Below are 23,167 nucleotides of genomic sequence, written 5' to 3'. Positions count from 1 at the left end.
TAAGAAAATGAAACACTAACCAAAGACGCTGTAACATCGGTGCCGGATAATACTTCCAGATAAAAATGCTCGGAGAAAGCCTGAACACAATTTACAATTAACACTATAACAAGAGCCACACCTACTCATATCAACAAATTCACAATGCACACTCTTGTCCAAAAGGCTTTGCACATAGAATTAGCCAGTCGAGGAGAAATTGTGATCTTTTCAGTGTCGTGTCGTTTTGAACAGAAGATGCGATGTCTTGAATCCGTTTGAAGCAACAGCACATTTTGAAACATCAAAACACCCCAAAAAAAAAAAAAAAAAAAAATTTTTTTTTTTTTTTTTCAACAACCACCCTTATTAGAAAATAACGTTTTACTTCTGTTCGGAGGGGAGGAAAAAAAAAGTAAAAATAAGGAATTAAATAATTTGGAGTAAAAAGGCACGACTCTTGCACAGTGTATACATTGAAAACACAGTATAAAGCAGGTATGGGACCATCTTAAAAAAATAGACCTGGGATGGGGGTGGGGGTGTAGGGCAGGGGATTTGGGGGAAATAAGCATGGAATATAGACCATCTCTGGACTAAACCAGACCGAACACTAAAAATAATGCAACATGCATCTTTTTCTCCTTTTCCTTTCTTTTTTTTTTTTCTTTTTTTTTTTTTTTTTTAACACAGTACTCGTATGATTTAAAACAGTAACATTCTTCATTTATCAGAACACTTTTACCGAATCACGGAGCGGTGCTTTAAAATTCCGGTGGCTTAAAATTCAATGAAAAAATATGTGCAAGTGATCAAAAAGTCTAAACCAACGTAGGATGAGGCGGCGTTTTTCGCTGAATTAGAAAAGTTAAGAAACAAACGTTAATCTCTAAAGTCATATTACCTGCTTCTAACTCAATGCCATTTACAAAAATTATTCGCCTCTGTTACAGGTATTATGTTTCCCTTGTAAATACCACTGCTGAACCAACAGGATTCCATGAACATTTTGGTTCCATTCATCATGTGCAAAATATACAACGTATTTATCTATTTTGCTGCCAATTTGAACGTTCAATTTTTTTTTGAACAAAACGCACGAGACATATACACAATTTCTTGTTTTAAAATGAATAAAAAAAAAAAAAAATTAAACAAAGCACCCCTTCCCCAAACCTCCGTGGAATACTGAAACAACACAAATCGGTGTGTCCTGGTACGATGCAAGAGGTAAACTATGTTTTTGTCTGTTGAGAACAAGCGTATGCGTGAGAACACGTGAAACGGCAAGGCTGCGTTGAACAGTGCCTCATAGTGCTATCGTTGCAGCTTGTAACAGACCGAGTGATCCTAATAAAAAGTGCAACAGTTTAAGGTGCTGATGGCAACTGAATCACTAATGTAACAGAATTCACTGATGACCGAAGAGAAACCACTGATCCTGCTGCCTCAGTGTCTTCATTCTCCCTCCTGTCAAGTTGCTGCAAAACAAAACTCAACTTAAACAAACTAAAAAAATAAACTAAAAAATAAAAATACCTACGAGAACCTTCGGCCACCGTTTCGGACGCGTTTGCCTCAGAACACTGAAGGAACATGCAAAACAGTCAGATTCGGTTGTCTGTCCACACAAGGCAAGTTAGGGTCCTCCTTTTTGTAAATGGCTCAAAGAGCGTTTCTGGTTAAGTCTGTCCAGAGAATGAAGAGGACCGCGCGAGTAAGGAGAGTTGTCAAGTGCTTCAGGTGCCTCTCCGTGGAGCTGTTGACCCCCGGTGGAGTAAAGCGGAGCGGGGCAGCCGAGGGTTTGCGTGAAGTGAGATCGGCTAGGGATTCGATGAATGATTCAGTGAGAGAACGCTTACAAGTTGCGTTTCGGGCCTCTTTTTTTTTCCTCTCTCTTTTCAGAGGCCTGATTCTACTAACTGAGCCACAGACCAGCACATGAGCTCTCTTTCCTCTCTCCGTCCTCTTCCGCTTTAAAAAGGCAAGAAAAATATCAAATGGAACAAACAAGATTAAGGGGCATGCATAAGAAAGCGGTAAAAAGCCCTATCCCCACCCCACCCCCCGAAAAAAAGTCTGAACTGTTGTCCTTTTCCATCACTCTCATGGTCCCACAAAACAGAAAGACGAGTAAATGAAAATCAAAATGTAAACGAATGGTGGTTGTAGCTGCTGTAGGGGTGCCCCCCTGTGGCAGAGCGGGCGAGCGAGTGTTCAACACCCCTCTGCTGGCGTCCCTCTTCATCCCCCGTGGACTGAGCTCGGCTGCCTCGGACTAGGGCAGAATGGTAGTGATGAAATCATAGAATCTCTTCGAGTACTGCTCTGGGTTCACCGTGGAAATCTCTGCCCCTGCCTAAGATGAAAAAAGCACGAGGTCGATGCCTTGATAAAAGCTATAAAAGGTTTCAGTCATGCATACGCTTCAGAGCATAAATGATGAATGAGATGCTCGGGAGAAATAGGTAAAGCGGTCCTCTGTACCGTACTCCTGGTACAACTAGTATTTTTTTAAAAACGTGTCTTCTATTCAGCCATACACTGACAAAAATCACAAATTCATTTTTCAAGCCGTGTTTTTGGCTTGTCCTGAATCGCTTTTAATAAGCGTTTATATTAGAGCTATTTAGATTGGTTTGGGTAGGTACAAGACAGAGTGGCAAAAGTTATGGACTGCAGCTTAAACCAAATATACAAAACTGTACGTGGTTTAACATCACAAAAGAAAATAAAATTTGTGTTTTTGGAAGTAAAAGTATTTCATATTGTTATATGGTTTATGTTGAATATTGAAAGGACATGCCAGGAAGTCACATCACATATGATTATATTTTATAAGTATTTTTGTTAGCATTCATGTGCATCAGAGTTTTTCATATTACAATTTCTGTTACTTGGTTTATATTTATTGTATTGTGTGTTTTGAGTTACATTTATTTAGTTTATTTGATTATTTTTAAATTGTGTGTGTTTTTGTTTTTGAGTGTATGGATCATATTCATCATGTGGCTTTGTATTTTACAACCTACATTATAATGGTAGTTATTGGTACACTGTAAAGAACAGAGCAGGTTTTGGTAGTTCAAGTACATTGATGTATTAACACTATATAGCTTTGAAGTTATAATGTATACGTTTATATATTAAAGTTACATGATAATAAGATGCATTTAGGCACGAATATGCCATGCACTGATATTGAAAACACTGTAATAGTATTTTAATGGTGAATTATATTTATTATATTACATTGCTAGAATATTAAGAAAAATGACGTTTAAATGTAAAAGTCGAAGAACTCACCCCATGCTTTACTGTCTTGGCTGCATGAGCGGCCTTTTTCTTGGCATCATAATGCTGCAGAATGTCAATAACAGCCATAAAATAGACCTCCTTTCTGGGAGAGTCTGGAGGAAAAACATACATTCATCATTTATGAAAAAAGAACTTGCAACACATTTTCATAATGTGACATATCGCTGAAAAAGTAGGATGGCTCTTAGCTTATACATTAAAAACTGACTGGATTGTGGAAGGCGCCAGAATCGAGGCTAAACTAAACGTTTGACCGTGAAAATTATTTCCACCACCTTCCTACCTTGATGGCATCTCTCAACCAGGAAACGTATTAAATTTTAATAAACGCTTTTATTTTAAAAATGCATGCATGGATGAATTGTTCACAACAACCACAGGGACATGCATGAAGAGAGGAAACGGGGTCAGTTTTGATTTTGTGCTGACTTTAAGGTCTGGTGTACAGTACGTGCGTTTAAAATTGTATTTATCATAAACAGAACCCATTTCAATAAGAGAACGCATATGCTTCCTGCTCCACTCACTGTCATGGCTTTTGATGGCATAGACGTCAATACTAGGGTCGAAGTCTCCCGGTGAGAGTGGTTTAGCGCTGTCCAGAGTGTTACTGGGGCTGTCAGGAGGAGTGCCGATAATGCCTCCATCACTCTCTCCTTCCTCTTCTCCCTCATTATCCTCGCTCTCCACCTCCTCTTGCTCTGCCCTTTCCACATCATGGATCCCAACCAGAAGGCTGTAGTCCATCAACTTCAGCAAAGCAAGGAACTAGACCGAGAGATGAGGGAGGAAAAACAACAACAGATTGATAGTAGGGAAAAAGAGGAAGTGACAAACTGAGTATTCGAGATAAATGAGTCATTGTATCCGTAGCAGGCAGACAGAGCGAAAAAGCTAATTGTTCTGAACCATTTACCTCCACGTCCTTTCGTAGTTTATCGAGGAACATTTTCTTACTCTCTTCATCGATGTATATTTTCTGTCCATCGTTGATGAAATCATTGTCTTTGTATGTGGGGAGTTCTTTAGCCTGGTGGAAAAGAGGGAAACAACATTTGGTGTAGTGTAAAGATGCTCACTTGCCGAGTCTTTTGAGAGCTTATTAACATTATTATTAACATTAAAACGAAATCAGGTTCTGGCATGCTGGTCATGTCATGTAAATATCACAAGGCGCAGCAGGGGGTGCTCTAGTTTCATTAGAAACTTCCAGTCCGGCATGTTTAGCTGCATGTAGTGTCAAGGGACCCTCAAATGAACAAATGAGGCAAACGCCTAACTAGTAGCTGATCTACATTTGTGTTTAGAGATATTCAGAATGGCCTACAAATGAAATGAGCTTTCATATACAGCATAAATGATGCTGCTTTGACGTCACAAAAATCAATATGAACTCAGCTGTAAGTAATTACTCATTATTCAATAATTAAGTAATACATTTTTACGGCTCGCTCGCACTATTTCCTCTAGGGTGATTTAAACCTGCGAAATGAACCGACTCCAGCAATTCTGTGTAATTAGCTCATATGGTATCCTTGCTCCAGACTCCAGTAAAACCTTATTAACGGACTTTAACAACCTCTACCATTTGCAGATTTCCCAACGTTCAAAAGCAAACATACACCTAGCCTATTATTGTGAAATCTAAGGCATAGATAGCCGAAGTGTGCCCTTTTGGTGGGTTAAAGGGCATTAGGAACAATTTGAGGAAAGCACTAGTAACAGTGAATAGACATCTATGCAAAGGCGTTGATGAAACGGTCTGCATACATTAAAGGATAATACACATTCATTTTTTAACCTCTATCCTCTAAACACCTGTCAAATAGATATTTTTCATTTCCTACACTGAATGTCCTGTTTCACAGAAAAGTCACATGATAAAATAAAACTTGTTAATGCCCAATTGAAGGCTTACTGCCTTTTTTTCAAAGAGTGTAAGCAGGCACGGAGCAAAATAAGACATTTTAACCTGCTGGAGGACTAAATCACATAGTATACGCCAGCTTAGTTCATTTGTTTGTTTCTTAATATCATGCGGATGAAAAAAAAAAAACATAGACTTAACCTCAAAAACAAACAAACAACTAAAACGTAGTTAAAATGTTTTCTAGATTGACTGTTAGAATACCATGGCTTGAGATGAGAACTCTAAACCTGAGAAAGAGGATAATCCGATGTGTGTTTAGTGAAAAACGGCTTAAGCTTGTTTTACAAGAGCGTCTGACTAATGTTTAAAGTGGAAAAAGAGTATTTGTGGCTGTGTCTCAATGATACCAGTCGTTGTGAGAATAAAAAAAAGTTACGCATTTAAGCAAAACCAGAACAAAGTAATATTTGATTTGCAAATATTTCAGAGAAAGCTACTTCAAAGTCCACATTTGTACCGGCAAGTACAAGCACGATTTAAAAAAAAAAAGGCTATTCTTAGAAAACTAGCTCTAGAAAATGAGCTCTTCTTTCTACTCCTTTGTTTTTATGTAAAGCTACATTTGGCCTGAAACAGAACAGAAACAGGGTCAACATTTACTCAGACATTCGAGAGAAAAATGGGGAAAAACATTATACGTATGTGGAAAGCACTGTTAATCAAACAACTGCCCGTAAATCTGCGACAGAGATGGGCTGCAAAATTATTATAGCATCATTTCTCTAATCAGAATTTTGGTCTTATTTTTTCAGTAGAAATGTCTACAAACCTTTAACAACAAGAAGAATTTGAAAAATTGCGTCATGCAAGTAAGACTAGTTTTCGGGTTAATCATAATTAATTATATAATATGTAATTTTTTTTGCAGTGTAATCTCTGGAGAAAAAAAATGTGCTTCTAAAAAACTCGAGTGCAGTTCAAAGCTGGTGATTTTTTTCCCCTGTATGCAGCTATGAATGGAGAAAATGTGAGAATTTCCCCTTTGATCCCCTCCAAAAAAAAAAAAAAAGAAAAAGGAAAAAAAAGAAAACCAAAAACAAGGAGGGCTTTACACACCCTAGAAAGTGTCCAAGGATATGCCAGTGATTAGGGTCTATGGCCCTGTGACAGAATAAAAGGATTAAACAGGAGTCGGGTAACCTTATGCCCCTCAGACCACCAGTGGACCACCTGTTATTTTAACTCTGAGCTGCCTTTGGACTGGATTTATACAGAGAACTTTAACTAGGCATAGTAGGATTACTTACTTATATATATATATATATATATATATATATATATATATATATATATATATATATATATATATATATATATATATATATATATATATATATATATATATATACACACACCCATATATACACACGAACACAAACCATGCATGACTAAGCAAACTAATAATAGAGAGACATGTTTAATTACGTACATACGTGACATATTTCTCCTTTGTTACATTCTAGTACCTTGTGAACAGGCACACAGCCCAATCTCTGACATTAAATCATCCGTTTTATTTTCAGTACCAGAGTAGATGCTACTGAAGCTTAGACTCTTGCTTTAATCTCCATAGCTTAAAAAAGCACCATGGACTCTGCTTCACCTTGACATCCTAAGTATAGGATAGATCTACATCTGTGCACCCGATAATCACACAGACGCTCTAAAACCAGCTCGCCTCACTCTCATACGCTCTGCTCCACAGCAAATTAAGGTGCTTGAAGTGACAAACGATTAGCCGCTACAGAAAAAGCGAAGAGACCTGAACTACAATACACTCTACACAAAAAAACAACAACAAAAATCGAAATATTAAAGTCGAAAAATAAAAAACACTGAGGTTGAAACTGACCTTTTCTTTGTCACTTGCCTCTCTGGCAACAGTAGATCCCTACAGAAAAGAAAAATTGAAACGTCAAACCGTATCATAACTGTCATCTGGTTTTGACTTGGCCAGTCATTTTTCATAATCCATACCTTCAGGTCATATTTCTTATACACAGACAACCGGTGACTGAAAACGTTGCGCGTGACTATCATATAAGTCTCATCTCCGTCTACAGTGAGGCGGTACATGCCTAGAAACTGTGGCAGCAGTGTGGTACCATGACATTCCACAATATACTGCGGTGAAAAAAAGACATGAAAAAGACGTTATTCCCTAGCTCAGGAGAAATGTGTGTAAATGTACAAATTACTGGTAAAACATGGGGAATGCTTGAGTGTGTTCGCACCTGGTGGTACTTTTTGAGGATGTTGTGCATCTCAGCCACGTCCTCGCTGCTTATGGTTTTGATGACGTACCTCTTGTCGTAGGACGTGTGGAAGCGAGCACCACTACGACCCTGAGCTTCACTGATGAGGGGCGCGCTGCGGGTCAAAGAGTTCTGCAAACGCACATGGGAAAGAGGTCTTAGCACGCACGATAAACACACAAAGCGATACTTTTTAACACTTATTTCATTCTGTGCTGGGACCGTCTTGCACTCATTTACACACAGAAGTGAGATTTCTTCACCTTCATCACACTGAATTAGAAATGAGTGGAAATTTAAAGCAGAAAACTTGAAACAGCTGTTATTATTTTTTAAATTTGCAAACGTATACTCGTTTTCTTTGAGCGCGCCAATGTTTATAGCAATTGATTAATGGATTTAAAAAGAATCATTTTTTTCCCCTTTTCCACCCAATCTAGCACTGTTACATATGCTAATGTAAAAGGCTGTTCTGAGCCAGAAAATCTGCCTGCACCTGCCCCTTGAACCTGCTGGATTCAATCCAGGAACCAATAATGTCATTATCATGGAAGCATGACCAATGTAGTTCGAAACAAAAACAACTCGATTTGGTTAATCCAATGCAACAAAACTAAGTTCCTATCAATACCGAAGGTGTTCTATATATATATTTTATCTCAGATATATATATTTTTTTAGATTTGAGGTCAGAAGGTTTCGTGTTTTTAGAGGAAGCAGTTAAAGCTCACTAAGACTATACATGTTTGATCAAAAAATACAGAAAAAAAACGAATACTGTGAAATATTACAATCTAAAACGACCATTTTTAAATTTAATATGTACATTTTTAATGTGATGGTAGAACATCATTACTTCAGTTTTCAGTTTCACGTGATCTTTCAGATAACGTTCTAATATGCTGATCTGGTGCTCAAGAAATAATTTCTAATAAAGTTGAAAAGCTATTGTGCTGCTCAATCATTTTTTGCAGAACGTTTGTGAGCAGGTTAAGCAGCAAGCAGTAATCAGTTATGCCATGGTTTAAGTAATTGGTAAAGATGGATGTGAATCTGAAGTTCTAGTTCTGAAAGAGGTTCACAGATCTCATGACTGAGTACTCGTGCGAAAGGTAATGCGAGTTACTAATGATCCGGTGTGCAAATCACTACCGTCATTTCCCTGCCCACAAACACGACAACTGACATGCAGACACTGTGTAATTTCCAACCATTTTCCTCGCCGACTGAAGTGGTCTGCCCTTCTGTCTGTTCCAGTTTATATTTATATATATATATATATATATATATATATATATATATATATATATATATAAAAAGCTCATGGTGGACCCATGATGCACTCAAAAGGACCGGAGGGTCTCTACTCCGTGAGGGTGATTGAAGGACACAGCTGCACCGAGCAGCTCTGACCACTTTACATACATTCCCGAGGTCTGCTACCTCAAGCACATAAACACCCACACGTTTCCCTACCACCTTCCTCGGCTGAAGTATCAGAGCCTCCTTCTGCATGGATTTCCTAACCATATTCAACGAGCGTAGCCATTAAACACTAAGCCAAAAGCAGGATATGAAATTTCTAAAGGTTTCACAGCCTGAGTCATGCAGGTTCGGGCTTGTAGCCGTTCAGCTGACGGCTCGTTCCGCGGGGAAGTATGTGCACAGATGGGCTGAAAATAGTGATGATGAGGCAGAGAATGCAGGGTGGACTGAGGAACCACAACTTTAGGAAGTCATAGCGGGACTACACTAGATCTGTATTACAAAACAGCTTTGTTATTATGCAGGTGGACATTTGACTTGCGGCATAATGTCTGGTCCCGAGTACAGCCCGCATTTGAAAACCAACATGAAAACAAACCAACATGAAAAGCAGTCCTTTAAACTAGCATAATTATATAGGGCAGGGGTTCTCAACCTTTTCTTTTTTTATAGCTGTTATTGACTGTCCACAATCATATTCAAAGGCCTCATGATGACTCTTAGTAGTAATTATAGAATCAAGGGTAAGGATTTCAATATAATTTTTTCTTTTAATCTTAGAGTTTCTATAAAAATTACGGATAATATTATAGAGCATGGCATAGCATTTTTTTCTCCAATGTGGTTATTGGGCTTTTCTTGTTTTATAAACACGCATCGATTAAGCATATAGCAACTTTCAAAAGAACAGAACAAATATACAAACATACATCCTTATAAGTTGGCATTTACAAAAAAAAATTTAACAATAATAATAAACGCATACAAATTTATTATTTAATTAATTACATAAATTACATATTCACAAATTTCTTTCCAATAAGGTGTACATTTTGTTTTACATAATATTTATGCACGGTTCGCAAAGCTATCTAAAGTCTTTAAAGTCTTCCGATACAGTTTGGTTTTTTTTTGCTAATTTAATTTTCAAACTTTTACATAGCACAGGATATTTTGTCAATTCCCTACTGTAAGAATATCAAAACCTAATTTTTGTTTAGTAATATGTAGGGCTGCCCCCTAATAGTCAACCAAAACTGTTTTAGCCACTTAGTTACAGGAATATTGCCATCTGCAAATATGCAATATTAATTTAAAATGCATAGCTATCGAAAACGAAATGTCTACTTTCAAATAAACCAATACAAATGGAAAACAAATATCCACTGTATCGAGATGACGAGTCAGTGTTGACGACTTTGTCTTCATCTCTCACTAAAAAAATTAATGAAATCTTAATATAGCCTCTTTACTGTTTCTTCCTGAAATTCATTATTACTTCTGCTGATGTGCTGTGACAAGCTTTATGCGTGTGCTTGAGCGTTTATAGACTATGTAGGCAATTAAAGGCACATTATAATGATGTTTAATAATAAAGGTGTGATTAGTTGCCAAAAGCTTAAAATGAACAACTTTTAGTTGAGTTTAGTTTAGGGCAGACCTAGTAATATGCATAGCTAAGAACTTCACTTGGACAACTTTAAAGGCAATTTTTTACCAAGATTCTTTTGCACCCTCAGATGCATATTTGTTAAAATAGTTGTATCTCAGCCAAATATTGTCCTAACAATCTATACATCAATGGAAAGCCTATTTATCCAGCAAATAGGTTGTTGCAAAGATGTTTCAATAATAATGCTGATTCGTAATCTCAGAGCTCGCAACAACTTCATCTTTAAAGTTTTATATACATCCCTTGCATGTTTTCTGAGCACCAGTCCCCATACATAAGCTTCCTTAACAATGACTATTCTATTTTGAAGATACCAAGTTATTCACACTTTGAAATTTGCAAAACCAAGCTTGTGCAATACTTCTTTCCTTGATGTAGAGCATAGGAAGCCTAGACAACGGTAAACAGCTCATACTGAACTTCTCTAATCAAGAGCATAAAATGAGCAGCTAATCCTGGGAAGCTGATGTTTTTGCAGACGTGTAAGGTTTACACGCAACCCCTTTTAAACCCACATAAGCAGACAGGGAGCTCTAACCGAGACCCTGAGCTCTTCCTGATCACAGTGAGAAGCGAAAGGCATATCTTCCTCATTAACCAAAATAAAAAATGTTGAGAAAAGCCTTTCCATCTAATGCGCACTGATTGCGAGTATTCTTGCAAAAAAAAAAAAAAAAAAAAGATATTTTCTTCCATGAAAGGGATATAAGGAAAGGAATATGAGGGCAATTAAGAACGTTTGTAAGTGGGAAGCTGAAGGATGCAAGGACAGCGTCGACATTACTGTGTTATTATGGGGAATAATGGTCTTCATTACGACAGCAAATTGAGTGGTTAATGGCTAAATTACCTCTTGGTAATCATGGGCTTTTCTCACAGAGACTTGAATCTCTTTTGCATTGTTTAGTAGTGAGTACACAAGTGTGCTTCAACTGCAGTAATATGCTGTGGTTTTAAGACGCACTAAATGTGACACCATGGATCATTTCTCTCTTTCACAAAGCCTACCTGGAAGTCCTGGTCGTCGATGCTGAACCTCTCTCTCAGATTACGGAAAACAAGAGGGCAATACTCTTTAAACTTAAAATGGCTTGGCATATTCTCTCTGAAAAGCAAAAAAGAAAAGAGGAAAAGTGAAACTCGAGAGCTGTCCAGTTGAATGCAACAAAGAAAAGTCTGTCAGTTAAATAATAACCATGCTTTTTTTGCTGAGGCTTAACTTGGTGTAATTTAAATACTATTGACCTATCAACATTTTAATTTAAAATGAACTGCTTTTTTTAATAAAACATGATTCAGATATGTTCTTGACAGGTTTCATAAGATTCAGATCTCTGATATGATTAAAAGATTAAAACATAAGCACTCACTTGTTGAAAAGGTGGTTGTCCACCTTAATCTTCGAGTAGGCTTTGAAGTCATCAGGCATAAGCATGATGGGGATCTGAACATGGCTCAACTCGTTTATCTAGAGAGGAGGCGGAAGAGAGAGAGGGAGAAAGAGGAGAGAGATTTAGTTACTGGTTACTTGCTCAGGGTTCGGGTCTTCAAATGAGAGTCAAACGTAGTGGTCACCCGATATGGGCATGGAAACGTGTGACCAGCACCAATACCTTAAAAGCAAGGTGGCGTACATAAATATATACATATAACACAATTTAAATAGCAAATGAAATGTAGAAATATGTTGAAAATGAATATACTAATTGAATTATTTGAAAGAATATTTACTCAAAATCTACCTACAAGACTCAACAGCACGTCGGCTTAAATAATTCAAACTGAAATTGCTACCAATCAGAACTACAAATATTCGTTAAAGGGACAGTTCACACAAAAATTTAAATATGATCTGTTTACCCCCAGGGCATCCAAAATGTAGATGACTTTGTTTCTTCAGCAAAACACAAAGAATTGAGTAATGCACTCTATGTATGTGTGTGTGTGTGTGTGTGTATAGAGGTATACATACATAGATCCTTTATTGCAGCTTATAGAAGCAGTCGCTAACTAGGCATCTATGAATATCTATGTATATATTTATATCTTTACCTATGTGCCAGAGCGTTAACTATTGTGCATGATTCGGACATCGTGGTGTATCAGACAAAAAAAAATATTATAAATACAGCTCAGTTTCTTGTACAAACCGATCATTTCATGTCTTAGGCCATCAATGTATTGTCACGAGCTGCAGGGTTTCATTTTTTACTCTCAAACATTGTGTGCCCATTGACTCGCATTATATGACTGACAGACTGCAACGGTTTGAGTTTGTGTTCACATCTCGGATGCCCTGGGGTAAGCAGACAAACATCAAATGTTCATTTGTGGGCGAACTATCTCTTTAACAGCTACAGCAACATTTTTTGACATAATTATTTATGTGACAGTGAACCAATCAAAGCACACAAACAGGAGGTGCTGAGATGTGCTGGGTACAGAAAGCCAGCCGTGTGAGTGATGTGTTCTGCTCATCAGAGGGCGATATCTCTGTGCCACAATGCTCTGCTTTGCTCCGGTCAGGGTCTGAAACAATGCGCTACATTCAACGGTCATCAGTTCCTGCTTTGCACAGTTTGCTCTTGTGAAAACAACACTGCAGCGTTTTTGTAATAAAGCCGTAATAACGGAAATTACTGCTGTACTCAAGAGAAGTGGGAATTTAAAACTCCTGTGGACAGTTTTCATTCCAACAAAGAGATCTGGTGACTCATAGGTTCTTTCCCTCCATTAAAAAAATAAATAAATAACAATAGCGCTAACTAAACTCAAGAGGACTGCAGAAGGCCTTAATTACTGTGATATATTTGTTTGTTTGAGGATGTGCATGCACCAGGATAATTATAAGCAATCAAGCAGGCATGGAGCACCATGGGAGATCAAAGATTTTATTTTTGACACTCGGCAGCAACAGACAATAAATGTACAAAGTATTTGAAAAGTATGAATAAATAAGGATGCACTGAAATGAAAATTGTGGCTGTGGTGGTAGGTATTAGAATCTGATGCAATTTGGTCTAAATAAATTAAAAACACTAAAACTACAGTCAATCGTTGTAAAGTGAATTCAGTCATCACAATATTCTAATTTACAGTATGATTAGGATATGATTTGCCACGGATTAAATCTAACATTGTTATTAAATGACTATAGATGATTTTTAGATGAGCATTAGATAGCGGACAAGATAACCACAAAAAATAATAATAATCGTTTTAAATGCTAGTAAATTTGAGCATCATAAAAGAACAATTATTCGATATACCGTAAAAAGTATGAACATGTACGGTATCATTTAGGTTGGTTAATAACTGGAATATTAGTATATTGTGCATTATTGTAAATAATATGTACATTTGCATGCTTAATATAATTAGAATATTATTAAATTTTAAAAATCCATTAAAATAAATGCATAAACGCATATATAGGGCATGAAAAATTGTGCAACCAAACTGTGATACCTGCTATTCACAGAAGACAACAGTCATTTAGGATTTTAAATAATCAGATCTACTCAGTAAGAAACACCACGTTTAATCAAGGAGAAAGTTACTTAATTTTCACTGAAAAAACATGATAATAAGTGGTCAAAGGTCAAATGTGTTACATTCAGGGAATCCCTGCCTGTCAATCACACCAGCTTCACAGGAAGCTGGAGACAGGTTGTCTTCCTAAGACATGGAGGAGATATTGCATCGACCCACTGCAATGTGACCTCTTAGAGAATGGAGAGCACTGTGATCTCTAGAGACTTTCCTATTGGCTGGTCAAATGCCAGGCTTCTGGATTGAAGGGCGTCTCAGAGCCCGGTTCACTGTGAGTAAGCAGTGCTACCTACTGTCAGAAACGTGATTATATCTCATCTGTTCTGCACGACAGCCTCTTTAAAACATGACATCCCAGAGTCTATTATTTAGCTTCCCTTGTGTACAATTAGCTTGTTCTAACATATTAAAATCTTTCAGTAATGTGAAATTAATTCAATCTGCATTGTGTTATATGATGTATATATAAGTAAAATTCATGATTGATACTTGCTATTTCATATTATTTCATGGTTTCATAGTCAAATGGTTGATGTTTAATCTAAATAAATAAATAAATAAATTTGTAATAAAATAAACATAAGTTATAATAAATAACATTTTATTTAATACATTTTTTCAAGATTAAAGTGCCCCTATTATATGAAAAGTTATGAAAGGTTCTTATTTTGGTTTTGGGAGTCCCCAACAACAGGTTGACATGCATGAAAGATCAAAAACACTTTCATTGTCTTATCATTTAAATTTTCTTAAGTCATTTAACAATTAAATTTCCCGAACCCCTCGTTTGCGAAGCTCCTCTGCGGTGATTGATCCGATTTATCTCATTTTCATTTTTGAGTGCAGTTCCATTTTTTGTACAGCGTCACTGGGGAAGCACCTATTTTACCGCTCCATAAGTGGCACCAAGTGGAAAAGAGTGAATTTGTGGTTTTTATTCAGACCAAGATGAAAATGATAACAAGTGGGCGGGCGGTATTCTAATGTTTCATATTGAGGTCAACGTGAGAGCTTGGGATTTGTTTACGACTCGTTTCAATCATGCGGGATCGACTCTTTTGAGAGATAATATCTTTATACATGGTGCCATTTCAGATTAAAAACTTAATTAGAGCCATGCACAAAAGGACCATTTTCAAAAATCCATAATAGGGGTACTTTAACATTAAATGAGTATTAGACGGGGGCCAAAGATATTCTGAATAAAATATACATATGAGCATGAAAACTTAAATATACTATTATCAATGGATTATTTACAAACTTTTTTTTAACCTTTGACCCAAAAATAAAAACTACTCTCAGGCCATCCAAAAAGTTGATGAGTTTGTTTATTCTTCAAAACACTTTTGGAGAAAGGTAGCGTTAGTCACTTGAGAGCTCACTTCAGAGAACGAGAGCTCAATTCACATCTTGAACAGCTTTAAAGTAATTTTTTTTTCAAAGCTGCATTATTGGAAAAAATATATATACCTAAATCGACCTTTAAAGGGACAGTTGACCCTAAAATTTCATTTCTGTCATAAATTACACAACCTCAAGTCGTTCTTTTTTTAAATTTTTAGGTGAACTATTATTATTCCAATGAGTTTTACTCATCATTGCCGTCAAGAAGACATCAGTGCAGTTCTCTTCTGCTCAATGAGAAACCTGTGGGCCAAACCGAGCAGCCTTTGGGTTACCGAAGCCCTTCACGAGAATGCAAATTGTGAAAGGAAGTCAGGCATTTTAAACAAGGTCACTTGAAACCCTTTAAAACACCTCTCTCCTGACACAAGCAAGTGTAAGGAGGCTGTAATGTATGCTGTGGTTACTGCTTAGTGAGTTCTCATCTTTCACATGGTGGTCAGAAAATTAGACGACTGTTGAGCGCTAAGTATGATTTTTATTTGTAACACTGCGTACAAGTCAATCTCGCATATTAGGTAGAGTTCAACAAAAATGCTATGCTTGGACTGTAAATATGATTCATCTTTTTTTCATACTGTTCAAGGAAATTAAATGTCACATGAGGAAGCCAGCGTTTATGTACATCGGAAGCAAATTTCATAAAAGTTTATGCCCACTCATCACTAAAACTGAAACAAGATTGTGCTGACACAAACCGTTCATCCTTTTTATAGAATAAATGGGCTGTCTGACCAGAAGACACATAACTGCTCTTTGGGCCTCCGCCAGGCAGTTGTACACACTATTTATCAAAGATCAACAGAGCTACAGGCAGAGCGCTGCTGCAAATGACATACAAGCATTCAGAGATGAAGCCACACGAACATGACGCCAAATTACCCACAAACCAAAAGAGTGCAAACCAAATGGGCACAAAAATCTCCATCTCAACACCTTTATGTTCTAAATAACATGTGAAATACTGTGGCACGGTGACACATTAAATCCACTGTTTTCTTCCCCCTGCAGGAGGGGATTAATGCAGTGTTTATTTGAAATGTAATTAAAGCTAAACGGTAATGTGAGGGGTTAAGAGGCAACGGGCGCTTGCAGAAACATGTGCGAGCAGGATGAGGTATGAGCTGTGCTTTCTCGAGGACTAAAGTCTGTCTACTGGCAATGGTGGAGCAACAGCGAGCACAGAGGGAAACTGCTCCCTGTGACCCCCCCCCCTCGTCAGCTACGGCAGGGGGCCCTCTCAGTAGCTAGATACAGCCTATTTTGGAGACCAAACCTAAGCCTTTTAAGGACTCAGTACCACGTGGACAAAAAGGGAACTATGTAGGTTCCTTATTTTATAAAACAAAATATATCTGACACCTTGGTCCATGAATAACCAGGGCTAAAAGAAAAAATGACGCAGATTTCTTCACCGTTTGAATTAGGCTAATTTATTGGAAGTATGTAGTTAATAAATGCAATTTCACAATTTCATAATTTCATTCGGTCCAATGTAGGCTACTGTGATTCGCTGACAGCAAGTGTTGTTATTTTTAATAACACTTAAAATATCATTTGAATTAATTGAAATAGAACAGAAATAAAAAATAAATGCGCAAAATTGAAAATACTAAAGATATTTTGTCTGTGTGTGTGTGTGTGTGTGTGTGTGTGTGCGTGAGAATGTGGGCCTTTTGACCATATAATGGAAATCAATAACTATGTCTGTCTGGTTATCAAAAATAAGAGCCAGAAAGAGAACAAGAAAATCAGGATGGAAAAAAAAAAGGCAACTTTAATTTTAGGTTGAATAATCCCTTTAACACAATTAAACGTGTTCAATTTTATAAATTAATGAAAGAAAATATACTTTACCCTTTCATTTATATGCTACTACACAAAACACATAAATAAGAGCTTATACTGATTTAAAACAAATGTGTCTTCTAAATGAAAAAAGTTAGCAATCAGAGCTGGTAAACTTGATCCAATAAACTACTCAGTGAGCCGGTGACGGAGCGTGAGCAGTTTTAGAGACGTTGCACTGCACAAGATTAGAAACTGTGAGAAACTGGAGTAGACAACATACTCCACTGTCCCAGTTTCCACCTACATGCTAGATCCTTTGAGGATCCAGGGATGGTGGCCTAACGTTTTCAACAAAGCTAGGGGCAGCTGCACAGGATCTCCTCGACTTGTTCTCTCATACTTATATAAATACAAATAAAGCAACTGCTAAAGTCTAGGCCATGTTATAGGTGTTTTAACAGGTTGGCAGTGACGGTTTTTATTTGTTTGAGAACTAAGCACTTATCTCTGTGCACCCATCTCATCGGCCAAGTTTCACACTACCACTTCCTGTTTGTCTCCATGGTAGCGAAGTCAGGTTTTCCGCTACAGAGCTGACAAGCTTGCACTACATCAGTGCAGGAAGCCTAGTTCAGAGAATGCTCATCCTCCTACCAGATGTTTATAAAGCTCTTTGTTTCTAAGCAGTGCAGTCATATCTAGCAGTCTTAGTGGGGTGTTTGGCATTTCGTCCCCGATGTCAACAATGCCTTCATTTATTACATATGTGCCCTAGAGTCGAAAAACAAAAGCAACAGTAAAATCTAACAGGTTAAGATTATATTCTGGCAAATTCAACAAAAGTGTTCATTTGTAAATTTACTCACCGTCATGTCAAACCTGACTTCTGTAGAACACAAAAAAAATACATTTTGAATATTGTTTTAACATTGTGTTCAACAGAAAAAAGGTTTCGGAAAATAAATATGAGTAAAAATAACAAACATTTCAACTAGGGATGCATCGATCTTATACTCAGAATTGATATTGGGTCTGAAACGGTTATTTTTTGCGGATCAGATATTGATCAGACGAGATCTAAATCCAATATTGTGCTTACTATTCTGTTATTGTCGACCCTCACAAAAGGCACAAAAACATTATAAAGCACCATAAAGTTTCTTGACCTACATTTCAAGTGTTCTGAAGCTGTTCGACAGTTCAATGTGTGGTAAAGATGAATATTTAAGTCATTTAATTCAAATTCACATAAGCCCTTCTGTCAGTCATCCTCCGTTCAGCATCCAAACTGCGTGTAGCATTCGGTTACTACAGTCTAAACGATTAAACTCTCTTGAACAGGACTCAATAAGAGATTTAATGCTGTCAAGAGAAATGCTCAATATAGCATCACACAGATTTAATATAATAGGCATCAATATCTATTCCCTGTTAAACTTTTCTATCCAGACTCGAAAGGCTGATGATAGGGTCAAAACAGAGAAGTAAAGAAATTCTACACTGATTAAAAAAAAAAAAAAAAAAAAATCGGCAGATACTCAAAATGTTCATGTATCATTGCATCCCTAACTTCAACACATTACCAGTATCAGCGGACTTCATTTCGAATACCTATTTAGTCTTTAACACAAAGAAAAAGTGTTGCGGAAATCAGGAAGGAATTTATCTAACCAAATTCTCATTCAAATTCTTGAGGAAGGCTAAAGAAAACGCCCTGAAGGTCACAAATGAAGCTATTCATAGTTTGCCCACATGCATTAAAGCCATTTCATTTACGCTGTAAAAAAATAGTTCATCAGCTGCGAATACTGATACTGAGCTGCTATATTAATGACGGTGTTTAAAAATGTCTCGCAATGTTAGTCAGCAAATGCATAGCAACAGCAACAAGAATAACTGTATTAAAAAAAACATATATTGTAGAAGCTTTTAGACAGAGCAGTCACCCGCAATCTATAAGTTTGTTTCAAAGACAGCTTGTGTGTGATTAAAAGGCACATGTTGATCTTTGACTGCTCAAGGTTGAGGTAAATCCGTTATGCAGGTCATTCACCTGTGCTGACCTCACGAATAACAAACTTGCTGTCATGCTAAATTTGTGGAGACGTCATTGGGTAAGCCTCGCACATAAAGAGAATGAAGCGTCTATGAATGAACTAACTATAAATGCCGTTAGATTCGATTTGTCTTTCCTTACGGTACAGATTGAATTGGCTAAGCAGATAAGTAGTGGCATGTTGATTAGCAAATTTCTTTTTGTTGAACCTGATACGCCTACAACAAAGTAAATGGCAAATAGCATCCCACATGCACTTCGGCAGAAATGCGTTTTACTGAGAAGAGCATGTGAAAATGATCTACAGATGTACCGCTAATCAAAGCGTTCTGATCAAGCTTTAAAGACTTTGAAGATCATCAGCATTTGCCTTAGGCGGTTTAAAAATAAAATAGTGTGTCTATTTTCCCAATGCCACAGATCGGCTGCTGTATCTTGCGTATTTTTAGAAGCTCCTTATGCAATCCAGACACAGACAGAGAAACTCTTGGTCAGGGAGGGAGAGTCTGGGAAGCATGGAGGGCTTAACAAAGAGAAAAGTAAGAGATAAAGAGATTAAGAGAGTGAAGACCTGTACGGAGTAAGCAGAAAGGGGAGGACAGAGAAACAGCCACGAGTGACTAAAACTACCACTTCCCACAGTGTTTGGTTTCATAATCATCTAAACTGAATATCCGCCTTATTAGCATTAATTCTCATATCAATTTCTATGCATATACAAATTAGTCTTTAGTACACGCACAAAAACCGACAGCTTGAGAGCACAAAAGCTGAGATGCTCCTTGATACGAGACAGAATAAGGTTACATTATTTTCCCCATTCACTGGTTTGCTAATCAAATTCAAGCACCATGGTCCTTAGTGGTCAAGAGCTGCTGCTTTTCTGTTTAGTAGTCTGAGCTCAGTGAGGGCCTGCAGCTGCATGCATGATTCATTAGCAGTGGAGGCACCACAGAGAGCTGCACCAACTACTCCACCCTCAACTTTCTTGACCACAAGCTGCTTGATATCTAAAATATCCAACACTAAATATCCACTCGCAGTCTACAGAATGTAGTAATGCTGCTTAGCTCCAGTGAGTAGCGGCCAATGTATTTATTAAACTGATGGGGCTGTCACAGATAAGGAGGGATCTGTTCTCTGCTTCTCTCTTGTGATTTTTGGCCTCCCCCTCTCTCCAATTCCATTCCTGCCCTGCAAGACCTGACCTCCACTTTGACCTATGGTACGAAGCACCAAAGCTCTCTGTTGATGTTTACAGCATGCAAAACAACTGAACAAATGGTTGTAATTTAACATTATGAATGTAAAACAACATTGAAGTCAGCATAAAATTTTTTTATTTTATTTTTTAGAAACGCATGAATCTTCAATGCAATGTTTTTGTCAGCTTGTTTTCTTTCCATTAGCAGCTTTTGTATTTCTTTTTTGTAACTGACAAGTGAAATATTCAGATCTGTTAGTCTTACTCTCTTCAGTTTCACAAAAATGTGTCACAAAACAGAAAAAAAAAATATTTTGCTACTTTTGTTACATTGTAACATTATATATATATATATATATATATATATATATATATATATATATATATATATATATATATATATATATATATATACACACACACACACACACACACACACACACACACACACTATATATTAGTAATTTTAATTTAAACGAACAATTAGTTAAATAATAATAAAAACTCAAATGTATTTTTTAAAACTAGGTTAAACAACGGAAACAAATATATATATTTTTGAACATGAACACATACGCATGTGAATTTTCGCATTTCTTTTCATAAATGTTCAGTGTGTTTTTAAAATTATGATGGAATTATTTTTGACAAAATGAAGATGTTCTTTTACAAAAGGCCACGAGTACAATACAAATAGCTACATTATTTTTATGCTTTTTCTACTGGAACATTTTCTTAAATGTCAACCGTCCATGCAGGCTACATTTATCCACTATAAATATACAAATAAATCAGAAAAATTACACTTGAGGATGGTATGCGTGACTGGAAAATAACAAAACTTTAATATGTCTCAGACAACTAAACACGGCTACCATTTGGAAAATGTCACCCGACAGTGTAGAAAAAAGAAGAAACAGAAAACAAGCTGCAACTCATTAAAAGACGTTAAAAGAATGACATTTTAAGACACTTTCGTGTAGAATGCTAAAGGAATGCTGCATGTTTGGTCTGTGACAGTCCATTCACAGAGAAACCTCTAACAAACAGCTAATACACATAAATGCATAGAAATCTGAATGATTTTGTTATCTGTACAGCAAATGCTGCCATTTTTCATCTCAAAACAAAACCCACGCGTACATAAACATGAACCACTTCCAACTGAAATGCGTAGACCTAGAAGAGAAACACATCAGCACAACTTTCCTCACCAAAGACAGACAATAGCGCAAGCAGTAACAGTCAGTAGTCAGCTGAGATGAGTCTTGCTTCAGCTAACCTCTAAGCTTATCATCGCAACCAAAACTTCCAACAGGAAATGATTAGTCACCCACAACTCCACTACTCACACAGATATTATTTTGCAACCTCTTTGCATGCACAACATTTTTTTTTTTTTTTTTACAGAGGCTCGCACTTAAGATCTGTTACTGTATAAGTCTACAATTAAGGTTTTACACTCATTTCCAATAATTTGATCGCGTTTGCAGGGATTTTCTGACAGGCACAGCAACCTTAAGCGAACAATTATTTTTATAAACACTGACAGGTTTTGTTCTCATGCTATAAGAAAAGCATTAATATGCGACTGCAAGAGTCTGAAGAGGCAAAACAGAATGTTGTCCATTAAACTGAAGGTTAGGCAAAATCAAAGCAGACCTCTGATGGTCATGAAGTGCATGTACCCAACAGATGGTGCCAATTGTCGGTTGCGAGACATGCTGAACTTCTTTTTTCTCGTTAACTCTAATGCACTGATCAATAACGGACACAAACAAAGAAAAAAAAACTGTAGATTTCTGACTCACCGAATGATTTATTCCCCACATGAGAACACTGAGGAGAGGGTCGCTGGCACGAAACAGCTTCACTTTTTGAGCCACGAAGTGTTTCTTCTTCGTTTTTGTTTTGCTCGCAAACGATGAGACAGTGTTACCAGCCGAGGCCATTGTTTGTTGTATAACAATAAATTAACTATCACACAGTGACAAGTGTTTTATTCAAGCTAGTGGGGTCCTAACTGTCTCTAAGTAAAATATAATTTGGCATAACGTTCAGTTAGCTAACCGCAGCCAGCTAGCTGTACCAACTTAACTATTAGCTCGCTAGACAGATTAATACCTCGCCAAATGTGCTAAAACAGTCTGCTGTTACATATAACATTAAAGTTAGGAGCAAAAGCCGTATTATTTAAGTTCTCGTCCGTAAACTGCAAAAGCTCCTTAAGACTTCATTAGTAAGCCCTCCTTACTTGCTAACTAGCTAGCCTGCCAAGCCAGTCTCCCCTCGGGAGCTTTTCTTACACTTCGCTCAAAGAAAAAACAAACCAGATACTGACCGATACCTCAGAAAATGAAGAATAAAATGCAATTTGAGCGGCGTCAGTCTAATTTGAGGAAATAAGAGCAGGTGGACAGACTTCCACTGCGGCGCTGCTCCGTTAGCATGCTAACTCACCCCAGCCAGGCTAAGCCAACAACCCTTCAAATGTGTCTCAAGCAAAATCCCACTCCCACTTTCTTTCTTTGTCGTTTGTCTGCCCCGAAAAGGTGTTTGTGTTTAGGCGCAGCCAGTATTCCGAGCGCGGAACGTGTCCGAGTCTGAAGTCGGTGTGAATTTTGTCAGCTTTATTGCTTGAAGTTGGCGTATCCGGCTCATCCGCACTGCTATGCCAGACTGACGGACTGACAGCTACACACACGCGCGAGCGCACGCGCGCATGTACACACACACA

The 23,167-nt window shown here is 37.3% G+C and overlaps 1 protein-coding gene across 1 annotated transcript; it reads right to left on the bottom strand.

The window, feature by feature from the left end:
• Nucleotides 1–1,101: 1,101 nt before the first annotated feature.
• Nucleotides 1,102–23,141, bottom strand: pip4k2aa (phosphatidylinositol-5-phosphate 4-kinase, type II, alpha a). Its single transcript, XM_043226368.1, has 10 exons — nt 22,242–23,141; nt 11,791–11,888; nt 11,429–11,525; nt 7,462–7,614; nt 7,205–7,351; nt 7,080–7,118; nt 4,214–4,327; nt 3,825–4,065; nt 3,286–3,389; nt 1,102–2,338 (listed from the first exon to the last, which is right to left on the bottom strand). The coding sequence occupies exons 1-10, from the start codon at nt 22,380–22,382 to the stop codon at nt 2,258–2,260; spliced, it is 1,215 nt and encodes a 404-aa protein (XP_043082303.1). The 5' UTR covers nt 22,383–23,141; the 3' UTR covers nt 1,102–2,257.
• Between the last annotated feature and the right edge of the window lie 26 nt (nt 23,142–23,167).

Source organism: Puntigrus tetrazona, chromosome 24 (genome assembly GCF_018831695.1).
Source record: "Puntigrus tetrazona isolate hp1 chromosome 24, ASM1883169v1, whole genome shotgun sequence".
NCBI classification, from domain to species: Eukaryota; Metazoa; Chordata; class Actinopteri; order Cypriniformes; family Cyprinidae; genus Puntigrus; species Puntigrus tetrazona.
Note: the sequence above shows the minus strand (reverse complement) of the source record. Positions and strands in the feature narration are given on the sequence as shown.

Excerpts from the sequence above, each read along its gene's own strand:
- pip4k2aa (XM_043226368.1), bottom strand. The coding sequence starts at position 22,382 with ATGGCCTCGGCTGGTAACACTGTCTCATCGTTTGCGAGCAAAACAAAA. Across the intron at positions 11,889-22,241 it reads TGTGGGGAATAAATCATTCG|ATAAACGAGTTGAGCCATGT; the intron begins GTGAGTCAGAAA and ends CCTCCTCTCTAG. Across the intron at positions 3,390-3,824 it reads TGCCATCAAAAGCCATGACA|ACTCTCCCAGAAAGGAGGTC; the intron begins GTGAGTGGAGCA and ends TTTTTCCTCCAG.